At 47.3% G+C, this 19,641-nt stretch overlaps 1 protein-coding gene and 1 long non-coding RNA gene across 2 annotated transcripts in view; one reads left to right on the forward strand and one right to left on the reverse strand.

Moving 5' to 3' along the window:
* LOC135896670 (uncharacterized) overlaps positions 1–19,641 on the forward strand; it is a 94,415-nt gene that overhangs the window by 64,200 nt on the left and 10,574 nt on the right. The window lies entirely within an intron of this gene.
* Positions 1–19,641, reverse strand: part of LOC135896669 (uncharacterized) — a 132,433-nt gene that overhangs the window by 59,557 nt on the left and 53,235 nt on the right. Inside the window, exons 9-10 of the mRNA XM_065425155.2 lie at positions 16,146–16,553; positions 10,489–10,714 (exon numbers count right to left, since the gene is read on the reverse strand). Coding sequence (XP_065281227.1) covers positions 10,489–10,714; positions 16,146–16,553 — 634 coding nt within the window. The remainder of the gene's footprint in view (positions 1–10,488; positions 10,715–16,145; positions 16,554–19,641) is intronic.

Genomic DNA, 19,641 nt, shown 5'->3' on the forward strand with positions numbered 1-19,641 from the left:
GCACTGCCGCTGATTTGTATAAGACCATGGTCATTTAAGTTTTCGCGCCAGTAATAACTGGATATTACCAAGGGGGGGGGGGGGGGGGGGGGTGGGGAGGGGTATTAGCAGAAAACACAAGAACTATGAGGCTTTTCCCTTTCGAGAGGAAACAAGCCGCAATGGCCATAGCCGTACACAGCCCACCGTTTCTCTGATAAAACGTATATATACACGCCACTACACAGCGTTTTCTGTAATGAACAGTTGCGAAAAAATAAATGTCTCACGCCGGAGCCAGCAGTTGGACGAGGAGACATGCCTTCTTCATACCCCTTGTAGGAATATTGGATCTAGCCTGACACATTCTTTGTTCGAGTACTTATCACGATATGTATATATAATTTTTATAAATTGTGCATTTTAATTTTATTGGCATTGATGACAATTACGAAGAATGCACATAACGTTGCTTCTACACATCGCCATCAAGGCGAGCACCGTGTCAAACAACGTCCGACGCTCACAGCAAACATCACGGAATTTCTAGGTAGTTCTGCAAACAGACCACAGGCAGAAGAGATTTAACAGTGTTATCAAAGCTTTTTAAAAACGAAAACTATTTTCATGGAGACGAGAAGAACTCGGGCATTAATGTTTTTTGCGTATGAAATTCTAATAACAGCGGCCAAAAATTGTACTGACAACAGGTACATTTGTAACGCTTTCGTACTGAGAGCCGGTAAGATAAGTATGCTCACAGAGGAGTATCGTTCTATTTCACGATGCTCTGTATACATTGCAATACGCTTATTTTATCAAGCGATCCTAATAGTAGCACGAAAGTTGGATGAAAGCAGGTTTGCTACTCCCTGCACTTTTGAAATGAGCTGATTTGTATTGCTTGTTTTTATAATTGGTGCACGTACCGGTTCCAAATGCAGCGCGTAGATTTTACTCGACGATCATGGCACGTAACTAAGGAGCCTATTCAGAAAAGCATGTTAAAAAGTATGCGCAAGATGTCTGTTGGAATGTTCATGACCCTGTGAAGAGACGTGACATGCATACGCAAACTTTGAGCATAGGATGCACATTGGAGTCAGATGTAATACCGAATTGTTTTATAACATGCAAGAAGCTGCAACAGCGTATTTTTCTATGCATCAGCACAAAATGTCGGAGCTTAGCTGGTCGCGTTTAGTCTGATAAACAGCATATTATGTTTATTACGTTAATTCTTGAGTGTGTTACTTGAAAACCACGACTGGACCTGTCCTCAGCTCCTCGTCATTTTTTCTCCTGCAATTCGCGCGTTTTATGTGCGACAAAATAAACGCCGTGTCGTCCGCTTATGTCGGTGCTTACAATTTAACAGCGACTGACAGAATACTGTCGAGAAAACTTGAAAATGATTCGTTCCCCGACGACTGAACGTTCAGGTGAGCCTGCTATCACGTTGCTTGCGGAAGATATTGCATCACACATGACCAATTTTTGCCCTGTCAGTACGTTCACTTTTAAGAAGCGCAACGATATTTTGCTTTTGTTTGAAATCTTCTCTACCAAATTCAAATTTCCAACCTTAGATATGATGGTGAACAGTCTCGATCGTTTCTCGAATGCCTAAAAACAGGTATTCGTCATTTACAATGCGTTCACAACGACAGCATGTTTTGTAAGACTCCTCTTTCAATGACATTCTAAGTGGTAAGTTGTCCAAGTGTCAACCGAGGAATCAAAACTCGTGCTAGCAAATCTTGGTCTTTTCCTTGTAGTGCATAGACATTCGAGTGCTTAAAGCACGCATTCGGAGCAAAACACGCACAGAGTGGCACGTCGAATTGCCATGCAGGTTTGCAAACGCGCCTGCAAACTTGCAGAAAAAAAATGCTCCTAGTACTCAGCGCCTCTACATCCTGCCACGAAGCAGCAGCTGCTGAAAAATTATTTTTGTTTTAAGCAAAGTGATACGTTCCATCTCTGCCTCGATTTAAATATTTCCATTTTTCTTTTCAGCAACGTTTAGTGAGAACCGAGCGGTCGACTTACAGACAGAAGGAAGGTATTAGGTGAATATAGCCGTTTGTGATATCTATATTGGCTGTCGCCAATAAATGCAACGCAACATTTTTTGTGAGTTTTTTTTAAAGGTCGAGCCCGCGCGTTTAAGAACTGCTCGCTACACTGCCTAACATGTGGAGTACGAATCGACCGGCTGTTAAATACTCATCATCCACGCGTACAGGTTAAACAACGTCAGGTCCATTTCCCGTTGCCCTTCGTTCCGCTGAATGTATCCTTCGGCATGACTCGTTAGTTCATATATCAATGCCTTCAGCGGCGTCAGCAAGCAAGTGCGTGATTATCACTCTCCTCTTTTATGCCCACTGCTGGACGAAGGCCGTTTCCCAAGCGGTGCCTAATTTGCGGCAAATTAGACAACAAAAAGAACAAGCGGAAACTGGTTAAACAACATGCAACGACATGAAAATGTTTGGGAAGGTTCTTGCGCCCATGCAGCAGAGTTTGTGCAAACACACGAAGTTGGATAGGAGCTCTAAAATACGTGCAGCAACTCACCGCTCTATTGCCCCCATGAAATCGCAAATGTTTAAGGGAAGTACTAAAAAATGTATTTGCTAGGGGGACAGGCTAAAACTTTCTCGAGCACGAAACTTCGTTTTCCTTTGTTTGAGCTCATTACAAACGAATTTGTGTGGTTTATGTAAATCAACCCGAGAAACCGATTACGCAGGCAGTCGCGTAGCACCTCTAATTCAATGTACTCGATATTTCTGTTATTCTATACGCGCCTAAACTATTTAGAAATGTGAAAGGAAGCATTTCTCTTCGTATCTCAGGAGCAGCACGATTTGACCTGTATTGAACAAGAAAAGTTGACCGCGCTGTGATAACGCAATAACGAGACCATTAGCATTTAGGTTTTTTAGCAAGTAATTTAAAAAGCTCTTTTTAAAACAAACTGACAATATGCTAAGCTCAACTCAATTTCCTTTCTTTTTCTCATTTCAGATAGTCAGAGATACCTCGGAGAAAGAAACAAAATATTTATTTACCTAACTTATTAAAAGTTAATAATGGAAGAAATTTTCCTCCAGTTGTTTTTATTATTCTTTCCTTATAACTGAGATCTAATAAAACCTAAGCTTGATTTCTTTGGCCGCAATAATTGTATCCTAATATTATTCCTTTTCTCATTTTCATCGCAGCTTCACGTGATCATAGCGATTGGTCGGCCGTAAGTAATTTTATGAAAAGAAAGGAAGAAAGGAATATTATTGAGGAAAAGGAATCGGTACATTATACCAGCCTTGAATTAGAGTGTGGTGCCGACTTTGATCTCGAACTGAAAAACACGCTTGCCAAGCAATCTAAATTGTTTTCAACGGTACAAATTTCACAGCTCTCACAGTCAAAATTGTGGAGAATTATGTCGTGTTCCAAGGCTCCCGTGAACGAAGAGGCAGACTTAACTTGAAATATGCTTCAGTGCACGGCAGCAACTCAAACGTGGCCGACCTGGACAGTATATAAAGGGCAAAAAGCACATCCAGCTTGGCGGCCAGCGATTATGTTATATACAGACAGTGGGTGAGAGTGACGTGATCACGATATGGCCCACGTCGCAGAAAGGGAAAACGCTATCACAGAAGTGCACGTCTATAGATATGCGACACATTCAAAAGAAGCGCAAAATTGAATTCGTGACAAACTTCGGGCATTTGCGATGCTTCCATAAAACACGGCGCCACTGTCTTGCTAAGGCAATGCCCGGCGTAACGCTTTGCCCCACGGATCAATTTTTTAGCCTAGTTTTTTCCATTTTTCGGGATGCTCCGTATTAGTAGCGTACGAATGCAATCTCGCGTGACGCAGATAGCCAATGATAACGAAGGTCGCCAGTGTGTTCCCCACGTTAGCCACAATTCAGGCACATCATGTGCATCTCCAGGTCTTTGATGACGATGTTATAGACATTTTTTCCATGGGCGCCGCCACATTGAATAGGCAGTGCCGCCATCTAGGTGCCGTCGGCATGCTGGCTTGGGCGAACGCTTCGTGTTCTATGCCCATACGTTCGACGCCACTTCCTGGCGTTTTTCTTTTTTCGGGTTGGCTTGGTCTGCTTACTTTGAGGTTGCATCCTCTACGGTGTAAAGCGTTTCTGTGAGACGTACTGAAACGATTCAAGTCGGCGTGGGCTCAATTTGTGATGGCGTTGAGGCGGACGGAGACCACCCAGCGCGATGTGCACACTTGTGTTTAACCCTGCGATCGGCCTTCGAGTTGGATTTTGTACTTATAAAATTAGTTTCACTAATGTGACCATGCTGCGGTATTCTCACTTTGATTCTAAGCTGTGCTTTAGCAGTTATGAGTAGTTAAGAAACATACGCAGCGATCGTTACCATGAACGAGCGTGGTTACCGTTCTGCTACGGATTAAGTTCGCGCTGTTTTGTTTGTTTGAGAAGCGTTGAACTTGTTATACGTAGGTACAGTGCGCGTCTACCCCGTTTGTTGTACGCGGTTTCCACCAACGAATAAAATAGTTTTCTTTAGTGATGACAAGAATGCCGTACAGCATGGTGCTCGAGTGGGCGGGTGCGGACTGCGCGAGCGTCAGCAATGACAGCTGCTGTGTTTTATAGATCTGCATACCCTGCATACAGCATAAGCCGAGCACGTGACATGACCATGCGTGGTGCCATGGCAGTGCCACCCGGTGTCACACACAAACACACACAACACACACACACACACACATATATATATAAATAAATATATATATATATATATATATATATATATATATATATATATATATACATATACATATATATACATATATATACATATATACATATATATATATATATGTGTGTGTGTGTGTGTGTGTGTGTGTGTGTGTGTGTGTGTGTGTGTGTGTGTGTGTGTGTGTGTATTTCTGGACAGACGTCAGAGATCCATTTGTGCGACAGGCTGTGGTTCGAAAGCGATTTCATGGCGACTGCATGGTAAAGTTCGAGATGTCGCGAAGTGTGAACCTAATGCGCTTCTGTCAGCTACCCCAGCTCCTGACATATAGCCAGCTGCTCGGTTTGGCTGCGCCGAGAGAGGGCTAATGGCCGTAGCGCGGATCCATCATTTTGTGCAACAGGTGGTTGCTTACAGGCCATCTGCTGCATTCCCGCGCCTACGCAAACAACCGAATCGGCATTTAGCATGTAGTGGGGAGGCCGCGTATAGTGTGCACTGGCGAAGAACAAGCTGCTCACGAAGCCCAACTTCGGGACCGCAGACGTGAGCGGCTGGTGGCGCGAACCAGCGGTGCGCAGGCCGAGGGCGCTGCCCATAAGAGACGGGATCGAGCGGAAAGCCTTCCGGACCGCGAAGCGATTAATAATGCGATGCAACGGCGGATGTGCTGATACACTGGTGCGCATGCTCGATTCCGCCCGGACTTCGTGGACAAAACGTTAGGCTTCAGCTGTCGTGTGTTTGACCGACTGCACTTTCAAAACGACCTGCCGGTGATTGCGAACATTTATTAGCACGACGTTTACAGCTCCGCTGGTCATGCACATTCGTAAGGCAGAATAGCCTTGAATTTTTTCTTTTTTGCTATAGTTGGTGACCGAATCGACTGATTGACCATTGTAGACAAGCGCGATTCCAACTTTACGAGTCGCAAGGTGATCAAACCAAGTTATATGTTTGGTCTTGTTCGGTCCATCCTCTACGAAACGCTCACCCCTTCTACAAATGTTGCGTTCTCGCAAATGGCATGGCATTCTCTTTATACGGACCCCTTTGGGTATTATTGCTTGACAGCGCAATAAGGCTACGCCAGAGCACAAAGTTCATATGCATCAAGCTGGGGTTTACCGACCGCAGTGCTCGCCGTGTTGACCCACGCCATCAGGACGATTACGTAGACATAGCATGGTACGCCCCAAATGCGAGAGAATGATGCCGGCCGGTGGCACAAATATCTGATGACGATTCGCGCTTACATGTTTCGGGGTTGCGTTCGGTTGCCAATATGGGAGCCCTACTGTGTTTCAGTTCCCAGGCCAAGCGATAAGGTAGTGCGAATATTTTCCAATTCAAGCTGCCAATATACAGACACCGCTGCTGTGCCTCGTATGGAAACTGTCAGAACCAAAAATGTTTACAACACGCACGTGTGCACACACCACGTCGCTGATGACACACGTCGCGTGTTTGCGCAGCCGAAGAGAAACTTCCGCATGTTGTAGTTATACTGTTGCACCCAAAGGCTACACAGTGGTTTCTCAACGACCTTGTACCCACTGACATCCCGTAAATTTCTCAGAGAAAGAGCTAAAGCATGCACACCGTACCGCCGCGCGCGACGCCAATACATTCAAGCAGCACCGCGCCCGCTCGCACAAGCCAGAGGAGGAGGAAACAATCACGGTGCGCCCTTTCCTGCTCGCCGAATAAAGAAACGTATATATTCATAAGACAGTTTTAGTTACACGGACGTAGAGGCTTCACGTACGCAAACGTGAAAAGTCTATAGAGAGTTTTAGTATAGCGTAAAGCAGCAAACGCAAAGAGTTAGCGTTAGCGTTAGCGTTGCGTGCACCACACTGCGCATGCGCTATACGTAAACGCTGCTGGAGCTCTTACGTACGTACGCTATTTTCAGGATTTAGCGTTGAACGCTAACGCACGCAAGGGGAGCCTTACGTACGGCAAGATGGCGGCACCAGTCGAAGTGAGAGCAGCCCGCTTCGGATCTATCGAGCTGTCTGCTTGCACTGCTAGGCTCTATCCTTCCCCACTAATGCTCGTGTTCGCCTTAGATTTGTGTGATGATGCTTCGGCAGCGGTGCACAGGTGACAAATGGGCGTTGTTTACGATATACGTTCTCGATTAGCGGCGCAGTAGGCTTAACGAGAGGGTTTGCTCATAGAGTTAGTAGAACAACTCTATGGGTTTGCTAAATGTGTTTGCTGTATCCGCCTCGAGATGGCGCCCAAGTGTATTTCGCTCGTTCGCTTGGTGTAAAGCCGCATGTGGAACCGATGCATGTCATGTTTTCCGCGGCAAAACACAGTCGTGTGGTTGGTGCTGTGGTCACAATGCGTGTGCGTTTTACCAACGACGACGATATGAACCTCGTGAAGGAGGTTTTCGCCTTGAACCCATTCGGATGGACGTCAAGGTGGGCGTCCGTTGCAAAAAATTGGAAACAAGTGGGAAATCGGCTTTCTGGAAGAGAAATTGCCGGCGAAACGTTCCCTCCGGTATAGCTTCGACGTTGAGTGGATCTTGAGGACACGTAGAACCTGCGCGGTCGCTCTCATTCCCGAAGCATGAGGGTGTCTATGTCATCCCAACTTAAAAAGGACACGTAATATGGGTCCCACAGAACACTCGATCGCAGCATGCCAAGATTAATCGGTATGTTTCGCGACTCTCGACAAAACAACGCTCAAACCAAACACCTACATGCGTAATTAACGCAGCGACTGTGGCTTTCAATAAGCTTGACTTAGGGACACACTTGTCGATTCGGCATTGGATAAGCTCGACATTTCGTGTGGATTTGGCTTTCCAGTTCTTTGTGTCTTTGCATCTAGATGGCGCTGTATTTGTTTGCGTTAACGTTAGCGCTTTTCTCCGTTCCGCTATTCTAAAACACTGCCTTGTGCCGCGCAGTGCAGTCTTTCTTTGCGTTAGCGTTGCGTCGCACGCTAACGCTAACGCAAGGGTTTTACGCTATACTAAAACTCTCTTATGTACCTTACGTGCACGCCATCTGAAACGCTTTTAGCTACACGTACGCGACGCGCGCCAAGAGGGACCTCGTAGCTCCATCTATCGGGAAATGTGAACACAGCGGTAGCCAATTCAATCCTGTCGCCGTGTTTCGATGCGAGCCGTCTGCGCGCGCGCGGCCCGCTATCGCTTGTTCGTGATCTTGCGCAACTCCCGAACGAAGCTGTCTACGTGCGCAAGAAACGCACGCAAAGAATTGAATCTCACGTACGTCCGTGAGACGCGCGCGCGCCCGCTACGTTCCACGCATGCGCACTGCTCACACGTAGAAGCTCTACGTACGCAAAACCTCTACGTACGTGTAACTAAAACTGTCTATTAGAAATATTGACCTAGATTTAGGTGCACGTTAAAGAACCCCAGGTGGTCGAAATTTCCGGAGTCCTCCACTACGGCGTGCCTCATAATCAGAAAGTGGTTTTGGCACGTAAAACCCCATAATTTAATTTTAATTTTAGAAATATTGACCCTTTTCGCGGCGATTCAGTGGTGTGTGTCATGTTTGATCACGTGGTGACCCGTAGATTGCTTGTCTCAGCTGCCTGCGTGTTTACAACGGATGTGTGTGACACCTGTGCGGCTTGGCAAACCTCTGTTTCGGGAGATATCGCAGACGGTGACTGGGTGGGTGACAAGTTGCCCGGTGCGGTCGCTATCTGATTATTTTAACGCGATAGCGTTAAGGAGCTCGTGTCGCAGAAAAGCCGGTGTCGTCGGCGTCGGTGTCCGCGGCGTTGACCGTGAGCGACAAATCACGGCAGGCACTTTATAAATAAAACGCAACTTTCAAGATGGGCTGGGTGGGAATCGAACCAGGGTCTCTGGAGTGTGAGACGGAGACGCTACCACTCAGTCACGAGTTCGATGCTTCCAAGCAGTACAAACGTGCCTCTAGTGAATGCGGTGTTGCCTTCGAAACGAGCCGTGGAAGGTTATACTGTGGTGTATATCGGTAATTATGAACATGTAACTTACAGAAGTCGCAATTACACGAGTAGCGAAGTGCGTTTCCGCTGCATTTCTTCTGCGCTTTCCGCACACGCAGAGCCATCTTGCGGCAAACACAGAAGACCCCCTCCTCTCCATGTACGGCGCTGCCCCGACAGATGGCGCGCCACGCGCGCATTGGAGCTGTGCGAGGCGGGTCGCTCCCGGACTCTCTCTCCCCTGACAACGCTTCGCCTTGCTCCCTGTGCAGTATCAAGTGTCCTTCCTTTCTTTAGATCACTATCTGTCTATCTCTCTGCCCGTGCCGATCACAACGTTTGGCTGGCGTGCATCATTTCCCCCTCCGAGATACCGAGTTCTTTGGTTCGTTCCGCTTGCTCAGGCGCACGTTACGTTGCTGCGCCGCACGCCGCGTTGCTCGACCATATGGCTCGACGCTCACCGCGTCCGATGCAGGGCACCTCGTAAGTGATGGCTGCCCTGTGGCCCATTATCTTACACCCCTTGGCGGATCGACAGGAACGCTGTCGCGTTCCACTCTTGAAGGCGAAGCTTAAGCGTCCTCCAATTTTTTTCTGCTTAATCGCTCGCGGCTGCACTCAGTTGCGATAGATTTGTTCTTACTGCGCACAAGGCTTGGAACATAGCAGTTCTGTACATTTTTATAGCTTGCAGCAAAGATGTATTATCGCTAGTAACTAGCTTACTCCTGTGGAGCGTCTGGAAACACTCAGCTTCGACCACGCCTGCGCTGTCGGTGTAGTTCGTGATTTACTTCCCGCATTTATTAGGCGCATTTACTGAAGTGTGCGCGCATTAATTTATTCTTGCCACGTTGGCGATAGAGTGGCCGTAAGTTGGCGTGCTAATTAGGGCAGATGTGTGTAGATAACGTGCGCGAAATTTGCATATGACAGGAAGTGGCGCTGCTCCTTTTGTCGTCCTTTACCGAGCGGCACTCGCTTTTGCTGACGTTAAGGAATTGCACGTCCTTTGTTTGGAGGTAAGCGATACAAGGCTGTTGGATAAGTGAAGTTTTTCTCCCTTCGGGGAAAGCCGTGCATCACGAATGGCAGGCAACCCAGGCTGTCCGTATGCAGCAGCAGTCCGTGAACTTGGTCACTTTCACTTCACTTTATTCACTTTATTTCTTGATATGTTGGTAACTATTTTTGCAGCCAGCTACTGAATTTGTCTTCAATCCCCCGCTACGCACTTTGCAGCATGATTGGAGCAAAGTGCGCTAGCGAAAACGCAGTTGCATTTCTGACAGCTGATCGCGCAGAATCAGGGCAGAAGAGGCAATGGTTTCGTACTCGCTTGTTGTCGCTGAGGCAGCGCACGGCGCGCCGCCGAAAGCGCCATCTCGTTTCTCTAGAACAAACTGCTGCGCGCAGAGGGTCAATATACACGCTCGAGCACCGCGCTTACATGATGACTGGTGTAGCCAGCTGCCTCCATTTTGGGCACTCACCATTGCCTACCAGAGCACCATCCCTTCAATATACAACGTGCACTATTCTTGTTAAGGTGCAATAAAGTGCACTGTGGTTGCGAAGTCGGCTGACAGCGCCACTAAACGGTCCATCCCATTCACTACTTTCACGGACTGCGTATATTTATTTGTCACTGCAAACTCAAGGGTCCTGCATATTTTCTAGATGAACACGGTAAATCCCCGCCTTTTTCGGCCTGCCGCCATGACCGCCACGACACCCTCACCTGTAATCGATTCCGATCGCATACTCGGTGAGGCGGTGTCCCCTCGCCGTCTCCAAGAAATACTCGAGGTCGGGGTTATACGGCGGCTCCAACGTGTTTCCTGCCCTCGAGTACAGCGAGTCGAACGTGATGATACCGCAGAGCCCGTCTGGTGGAAACTGGAACGTGCTTTTGGTGAAACCCTCTCGTACAGTGCACAGCAACGATTCCAGCAATCCAGGTTTGCCTGCGAGTGGGTAGACAGGGAGTGAACATTACTGATGATAATAGAGTCCACGCGCAAGCTAAACATCCACCGGTAGGCCGTAGTGGCGGTTAAATGGCTATGACTGTTATTCGCAATTTTCAGATTCGAAAATTGCGAAACATGTGACCAGGCAAATTTTAAACAGGACAGAGTGTGTTGGCATAATATGACAAGGTCGGGCGTTCGAGATGTTTTCTCTCTGCTCAATTTTTTTTCTTTCTTTCTGCACTCGTGCATACGCGCTGCTTGCACTTACATGCTCCACTTTTATAAGGATACTAAGATCATAGGATGGCCTCTCACTGATTGCACCGAGAAAGACGTGCCTCTCCCGTAGGATTCCCCAGAAGCCGCCATACTGCATCCTCTTACAACCTCCCCCCCCCCCAATCACCCTCGCCCATGGTGACACTCCGCCACAACGTAAGTCCGCGTGGGTGTCCCCGTGTCCGCGGCCATGTGCCATCTCAGTGCAACGTAAACGTCGCCACGATAGTGTTACTGCCTACGCCAAATACCTCCTGTCACCTTCCATGAAAAATGACTCCATTACGAACCGAGAGTGTCTGGCTCTTGTGCGGAGTGGTGGAAAATTTTGCCCAAGCCAATCTGGTCGGTCCTTCTGCATACGTAGTCCCCGACCTTCACGCTCTCCTTTGAATTTCATCGCTGTATGTTACTCGAGTGGGCTGTTTCGCGGCTGAGCTTTTCGGTCACCAGAGCGGTATTTCTATTCGGTAGACTACAAGTGTAGATGCCTGTACACAGACACAGCCCTCCAGACCGTAATTATTTAGCTATCCTAGATCCTATTGGCGCGGTCACCTACGTTCCCTACATCTCCGAACCTCTAGACAACCGCGGCGAGCAACGTCGCGGTGCCACCTCTCCAGACCCCTCCCCCCCATTGAGCACGGAGACTCTGAGGTTACCAAGCCAATTGTATGACGGTCCATGCTACAAGGAGGCTTTTATACCGCCGTAATTTTTTACCCTGACGGCCCAAAAGCTTCTTCGTCATTGCTCTTGCAACGTTCCTTAGCACTTTCTTAACTAATTTCACGGCGCATCGCATGAAGGACATCGCGGTATCTCTGGCAGCTGTGTTTACAATAGCTTCTGCCAGTGATAGGTCTCGCTCTATCTGTGCGCTGCGTTTCTTCTGAAAACACGTGATAAAATGCAGCCACGTGCTCTCTGTGGAGTGCCTTCAGCCTCTCGCTATGCCCAGCGAGCTTGTTCCTTCGTGTCGGCTTGTGTCTTCATCTCTGATTCCAGCTCCACCAACGGAAACGGACTGTTGTAGCTGCCGAATACACGGTGCGATACACGGGTAGCTGAGCGGTTGCAGCCAGCTGCGCGACCGACGTCGTGGACTCTTTCCTCTAAGATGTTTCCTTATGGCGTGCAGGCACCACGACGGCTGCTTCCTCACAGGGCGCGCATTTCCCTCGATAGTCAGTTTCGCCACGTCTCGCGCCCTGATTCTACCATGCACATGTTCATCAGCTCTTTCAATACTCAGTGCGATAACCTCACTAAAGGAAATATGAATATATTTCTTTTCTATTTAGTTATTTAAATTAACTTCAAGTTCAGAAGACTTTACAGAAGGGAGTGGTTACAAGAATAGCCATCACAAATATGCTATAAATGTGAAACAGAATGGCGCTACACGTCAAAGAGAATTATTCTAGGAAAGATCACAATCATAACGAGTTGTTTCCTTATTATTGAACATTAGCAAATGCTTTCGTGAAAGCGACGTTATTTTCAATAGCGACTATTCATGACGGAAGGCGATTCCAGTCGTTGAGCGTGCTCAGTGAATAAAACGCGATACTTGGACCGCACGGCAGCCAGGTGCTTGTTGCACCCCCGATTAGCACTGGATGAGCACTTGGTCAGCAAAGTACACTTACCACGCATCACAAACGCTCTCGCCCTCGTCGTATGCCACAGTGCGTCAGCTGAGGCTCCCCAGCACCCGCCGGTGTCATAGCAGCCGGAAGGTACGCGGTCTGACTAACACGTTTGAATCGCTGAGCACTGTACGTGGCAGATGTGAATGTGAAAATTAAGTCGCCCTTCATTGCGGAACAAGAGCTTCGTCAATTTTATCAAGTTTCTGTAATATGTACCGCGCTGGAACGGTTAGTTGCTTGCGCAGATCACAATGCTTATGCGACCTATAAAAAAAAACCTCTGAACAAGATATCTTACGGCGAGTTCTTTAGTTTTATGCGCTTCAATAACTTAACTTCATTTTTGGCATACTGGCCGTAAGGTCCCGAGTAGACAGTATTAATTAAACAGAATTGTTTAATACCATTTCTAATGAGTGAGTTAAATTTGTTTTCCGCGGATCCCATACTGATGCAGCGTACCGAGTTTAGTCCTGACAAGGGTTTTTATAGGACAACCTTAAGTGTAGTGTGATCTGGGAATGTATCCCAGATCACAGTATCCCAGTCGAATGTATCGCAGTATTGTAAGCGTTGTTAATCACATACCGAATGTGCACATTTGAAGAAAGGTTGGATGCAACAGGGCACCGGGGCACCTATGTGATGACACATTTCCAAATAGGATACTGTTTGGACTATATAAATAACTTAGTTCATTAGTTTATCTAGCTACACAAAAATTCACTTATGATATTGCAAGTTTTATTGATTAGCCATATTTTCAACCTACGGAAAACAGTGTTAAGATCACACGGAGGCTTCATTACGTCATCGCCGGAAGTTATCTCGCAGAATATTACCCAATCAGAGAATAATTGAATGTTAGAAGAAACGCACTATGGCAAGTCGCTTATCTAAACAAGGAAAATAAGCAGACCAAAGCAAGGGCCATGCGGTACACGAAAGTGTACCGCACAGAGCTCAGAGTTAGAATCATTATTCGAACAACTGAGAGTGGTTGTAGAGGAAGTATTCTAAACATGTTAAAAGCTCTTTACCATTGGGAGGCAGGCTGAATTTATATATAGCAGAAGTTAGTGACACACCTTGTCGGAAACTTTAGAAAGGTCTGGAATCAGCGAGGGATCATTTGCCAAAATTTAAATTCAGTCACTGAGCGTCGGATATTAGCTGTGCATCCCACAAGTACGATTTTCTAAAATTACATCGCCGTGCACTGAATGAGTTATATTCTTAAAAGTTGGCAAGGAGAGAAAACAAAATGTGTTCAGATATTTTACGTGGTGTTCTGAAAAGTAATATGGCCGGGTCAGTAATATTATACGCAGATTGTTCCTCAACTGATTGAAAAAGTATTGTCACCTTCTCGATCTCCCAGTATGATGGTAGCGAGCTTTCATTAGGTTTTTCTTCACAACTAATAGTTAGTATTGTCGAAGAATACCAGGCGTACCCTTTGAAATTTTGGCACTGGTTAGCTCGCTGCGAGACGTTGACGACAGCGTTAAGGATTTCATAGTATCTTGGATGCCATGATAATTAGGAGTTAATGGAAACATTGCAGGGTAGGGGTAGTCGTGTGATCGACGCAGACCTAAGTTTTTAGCAAGGCTGTAATTGCACGCGAAAAACCTCACTTGAGTATGACTGTTCTCACTTGAGAAGGAACGTCATTTTTCAACTGAGGTCAGTACACCAGTAGCATCAGAAATTGCTATTGTGTCATCATACGTAAAGTTAACAACACTTCTAAACGTTTTTTTTCTTTTTGTGTCTATAAGTATCCTCCAAAGAATGTTGATCAGGAAATTGCCCTTGCCCGATATGATAATTTGAGAGCCTTTACTTATTTATCAGCGGCGTGTTGGTAGGCTAACTAACGATTATTGTTAGAAGTATGATCACAGAGGTAAAAACAACTCCGAAAAGGACCCCGAATGAACTGGATTTTTCCTGATATGTGGCAAAATACGGTTCCCCAAATTTATACGACTTTAACCTTGCTCTGCCCTATGACCGAAGTGCTTTCAAATGTTACCGCCACGAAACCCCCGAATTTCTCTGCTTGGGATGTCTGCTACAAACCTACGTTAGTTTTCTACACGTCACTTTCCTCTGCTATACTGCCTCGAACAATAAATATGCGCACACGTCAGAGGAACTCCGAGCAGCCTGCCGAGCTTGCATCTTTAGTACGCAAAGATAGGAAGACGCGGATCTGCGATCACTCGTACGTTGGTGCATGCATTTCAGCAAGTTCCTTTGTGGTGCTTTTGGGCCCTCACCATCGTGACGAGCGCGCAGGCATACTCCTTCTTTGCTTTGACGTTGTGCCACAGCAAGTGACGTTGTTTACGTAGCACGAACTAAGTCCTTCCACACACTCTCTGATGATCACCCTCCTCGCGCCGCGCAGGGAATCTTCTTAAGAGGGTAGTGCCGCATTGAAGTCGAAGAGAATCACCACCACATTTCTGAAGGCGATTATAAACAATGCATTAGAGCTCGTGCTATTTTCCACCTTCGCGACCGATGCGTGTAATGAGTGCATCGTGGTGCAAATTGTTTTTCTCTAAGTGGCCTTGTATTCGCGTAGAATGAAACGCTGCCAAAGAAACAAAAGATTGCTTTTAGTGTATAGATTAAATGAAAATGAATTGTATACTTATGGCACTCGGAACTTTGCTACTTACCAATTTTCTTAGCAGTGGTAGTTTCATAAGATTATGACTGACAAACGCGATATGTTCTTAACTGTAACTTCATAACACTAACAATCAGGTGAATGCGCCCACCAGCATTATTAGAGACATTTAGCGTGTCCGGTATTCGGGCAAGCGCGGGCGGTTTTCCGGTTTAGCGGGGGCCGTCAAAGTGAGCGGCCAGATTGGTGGCGCCAGCTGGTGACGCAAACTCAACCACACAAACACAAAGCTAATTACGATATTCTGCTTAGCTGGCGTAAATTTTCGACACTGGCGTAATCGTGTTCACAATTACGCCGCTGCCAAAAATTTGCACGAGTGGCGAAGCAGGATATGGTGAGTTACTGCAGTTTTAGCTATGCGTTCGTCTGGTTGAGCTCTACAACACCAGGCGGCTTCACCGCTCACGCTTACGCCCCGACCATCCGGTAATCCGCCCAAACCGCTCCCGTTTACCGGAATAGCGTACAAGCTAAAAGTCTCTATTAGCAACGAGTAAAACGATATGGTGACATGAAACCCTATCGCTTGCGGTGCTGAGACGTTTGGTTACATTATGCCTTCAGTCGTTTTGTGATTCATGTGTTAAAGTAACAGACCTAAAACTGACGCAAGCTTGTTTTCTTCACACCGGAAAGTCATACTAAAAGGGCGCCCGTTACCTATGTCTAACTGAAGCACACGCCAGTGTGAATGACAAGCGTTAATAGTAGTACGACAAATTGTACTACTCGTAATTTCAGTTAAAATAGCTGCACTTGTCCTCGCTGTACGTACGTTGTGCTTGCGTAGTGCCTGGGCTTGTAGGACTTGGGATTGTAGAACTTGGGCTTTTAGGACTTGGGCTTATAGGACTTCGGCTCGTAGGAGTTGGGCTTGCAGGACTTGGGCTTGCACGACTTGGGCTTGTAGGACTTGGGCTTGTAGGACTTGGGCTTGTAGGACTTGGGCTTGTAGGACTTGGGCTTGCGCGACTTGGGCTTGTAGGACTTGGGCTTGTAGGACTTGGCCTTGCACGACTTGAACTTGTAGGACTTGGGCTTGTAGGACTTGGGCTTGCAGGACTTGGCCTTGCAGGACTTGGCCTTGTAGGACTTGGGCTTGTATAATGTGGGCGTGTAGAATGTGGATGTGTAGGACTTCTAGGAGTTGTCACTCTGACTTTCGTCAAACTTGGTGTCGAACCTGTTGTATGAAATATACGAATTTACAAACTAGCCGTTTCAAAGGCACAATTTAGTGCAGGTAGGATCAGCTAGGTGAAAAAAGAAATAGAGCGATAGGGGCGCAAATGACGCTAACTTGTAACAGATTTTCTTCTTTTATTGACGTAAACAGTGCGCCGATAAACAGGTCACCAGCGCGCATCCTGAATGAATTCAACATCACGCTCTTAGGAATTTTGAGTTGTGGCTGTGATAGCCCGAGTGAAGGCTTAGACAAACAAAGGCCACCGAACTTGGTTATCATTTCCTTTTAAATAGTCTAGTTCATCGTCTGCTCTCCACCCGCCCTGTTAGCGGAGTGGTGACGGGGTTGCGCCGCTCAGCTCGCTCAGGTCGCGGGTTCAATAACCACTGCGGCGGCTGCATCCCGATGGGGGCTGAGTGCAAAAAAGAAAACGCTCCTGCACCATGCTTTGGCTGAACCAAGTGAACAAAACTATTCCGAGGTTGCCCCACTATGCGTGCCTTATATTCAAATCTCGGTTTTGTCCACTTAAAACTTCGCAGTTTAATTAGTTACTTATTCCGCCGTTTAGCGCTTTGCCGGACAAAGGTTGTTTTATGAAGATTTGTAGGGCAACTTCACACTTTCGCTTTAGGGAAGGCCGTAATTAAATCACGCACACGAAATGTTGCTTACATTTCAGCCATAAGACCGAGGCGTAGGCAAACGTCCAGTCTTACGCCAAATTTGAATCCGGTTGCATTTCTCAGAGGTCTGCGGTCAAACACCGCGTGCAGTGCGCGACGCACACCCAGAACGCTTCTGAGCGCTTGCATAATCGATTCCCTGCACACACTGTAATTATTACGCGCGACATAACATTTCGGTACATCACCAAGGGCCAGTGTTTTCGCGCAATGGAAACACACCGCGCCGTTCAGTTTGCCTCGTGCTGTGGGGAATCCTTTTATCGTGTCGCATGGTCAAACGAAAAACATGTTATAGTATGCAGAAACTGCACAACGCAAAAAAGGAAAAGAGAAGCACAAGCACTAACACAAACAAACGTTTTCTTGAATATAAGATGTTATTATGCATAAAAAACACATATGCAAGCCTGTATTACAAACGCACCATAAGGTGATGACCGCTGAAAATACCGATGCCTCAGAAAAAGAAACCTGCCAGAATTGGTGCCTCAGCGAGATGATGGCACGTTAGCCGCATGCTAGCGCCTTGCACGTTAGCGCATGCGGTCCTTTTAACCCGTTTGTGTTCCGTGCTTTCTGCGGTGATGAAAATCTTTGGTGACGTAATACCAGCTGTCTCGATCTCTACCATTTTTGATGTAAATCCTATGGAAAAGAGTATTCAGGAAACACCTCTGAGGCGAGTAATTGGGCCAGGAACATGAGACAAGAAAATGAATTGAAGACGGCAAGTCCTCCATTTGTACCAAAGTTGAACACACCGCAGCGCTTCGCTCTCCCAGAAGAATCCGAAAACATGTCGCCTAGCGGCCGCATAGCGCTTTCCAGCAATAGTATAAGTGGTAGCTTTGTGGCATCCGAAAGTTTGCATTTTGTGCCCGGTGGTGGCGCTTTGCCGCACACCTGCGGCATCTTAAGTGACGGGCGTGGTGCACATTCGTCGCCAATGTGCGCTGCACGTCGTTCTTATGAAGTGCGCCGTTTCGTCTTGACGGGTTACTAAGGCTTTGCTTGCAGCATTCCTACAGTGCGTAGTATCTGAATGATTTTCTTGTTGCTCAACGAAACCGTGTGACCACAGAAGGTGGGGGCTAGATGGTGCTGTAGCAAAAATGAAAGAGAACAAACAGAGGTGTGCATATATCACGTGGTTGGCGGATAGTTCCAGTCACGTGACGAGCACAGTCACAGCGTTTCTTGCACGTTCTAAAGGCCTCCAGCGCTTCCTCTGGCGATGTTGCGTAACTCGTTCCGCTGAATACTTCGCCGGGGGGGGGGGGGGAGGCGTTTCCAGCGCTCGTTCCGCTCGGACGTGTTTTTCCGTAGCTCCGGATTTTCACCCCGTTAGCAGTTTTTTTCCCCGCTACTGGAACTCTGCTGTTTTTGGACTGCTTTGGCGGTTCGTAATTACTACTGGCGCCTATCTACAAGGTCCGTCGTCATCTACACTCTTCTGTTGCGTCGGCCAACTCGAATTCTCGCGCGGCTTCGCGAGTGTGAGTACCCCCGCGGCACTCGCCGCGTCAGGAGTCAAGTCAGGAGCGCCTCCTTCGTGGGGACAAGTGCAACATGCGAAGGCGGTACCCTGAGCATGGATACCACCAACATGCAGCAGAACAGCCCTGCTGTCGTGGCGCACACCTCGGCCACGAGAACGTAGCAAGCTACTGACCTTCCATCGGATGAAAATGTAGCTCCAGCAGCCCCGAAAAGACCTCGCTCATCACAAGGCCTGCCCGCACGACGGACACGCACGTTTCCGGAGTCGCCAACGACATCGAGGTACAAAGTGGTTATCTAGCCTCGTGCTAGAAATGACATGTCCACTCTGCACAACCGTATCATTCAAGCGGCCCTGGACGCCTGCCTCGAGACTTCCCGATTTCAAGGTTTTGCTCTACACAAACCCACTAATACGGTCTCAGTATGGGTGTCTGCTATGGCACTAGTTTATAAACTCGAAGAACTGCAACAAATACAAGCTTCGGAAGAATGTGTCCTTCCAGTCCAGGCGTACTTCGCCAGTGGTACCGATTTAAGACGCTGCGTGGTTAATGGAGTTGACATTGACGAAGAAAGTGAGAGGCTCCTGCAGGAACTATCGTGCCCCACACAGAAGGTCATGGCTGCTCGCTACCTAGGCAGTGGTCGTACGTGCCTATTCACGCTTCAAGGTCCTAATTCCCCACCTGAACGTATCCTGTATTACGACTGCGTACTGCGCCCGCGTCCGTTCAAGCCTTCCGTTGTGTACTGCTACTCTTGCTTTAGACAATGACACATGAAATCATCCTGCCCCTACCCACCCAAGGACGACACCATGGAGCTCGAACCGTCAGCATCGTTTAGATGCGGCCTATGCCAAACAAACGATCATGACATCACTTCCACGA

This window comes from Dermacentor albipictus, chromosome 3 (assembly GCF_038994185.2).
Source record: "Dermacentor albipictus isolate Rhodes 1998 colony chromosome 3, USDA_Dalb.pri_finalv2, whole genome shotgun sequence".
NCBI lineage: Eukaryota > Metazoa > Arthropoda > Arachnida > Ixodida > Ixodidae > Dermacentor > Dermacentor albipictus.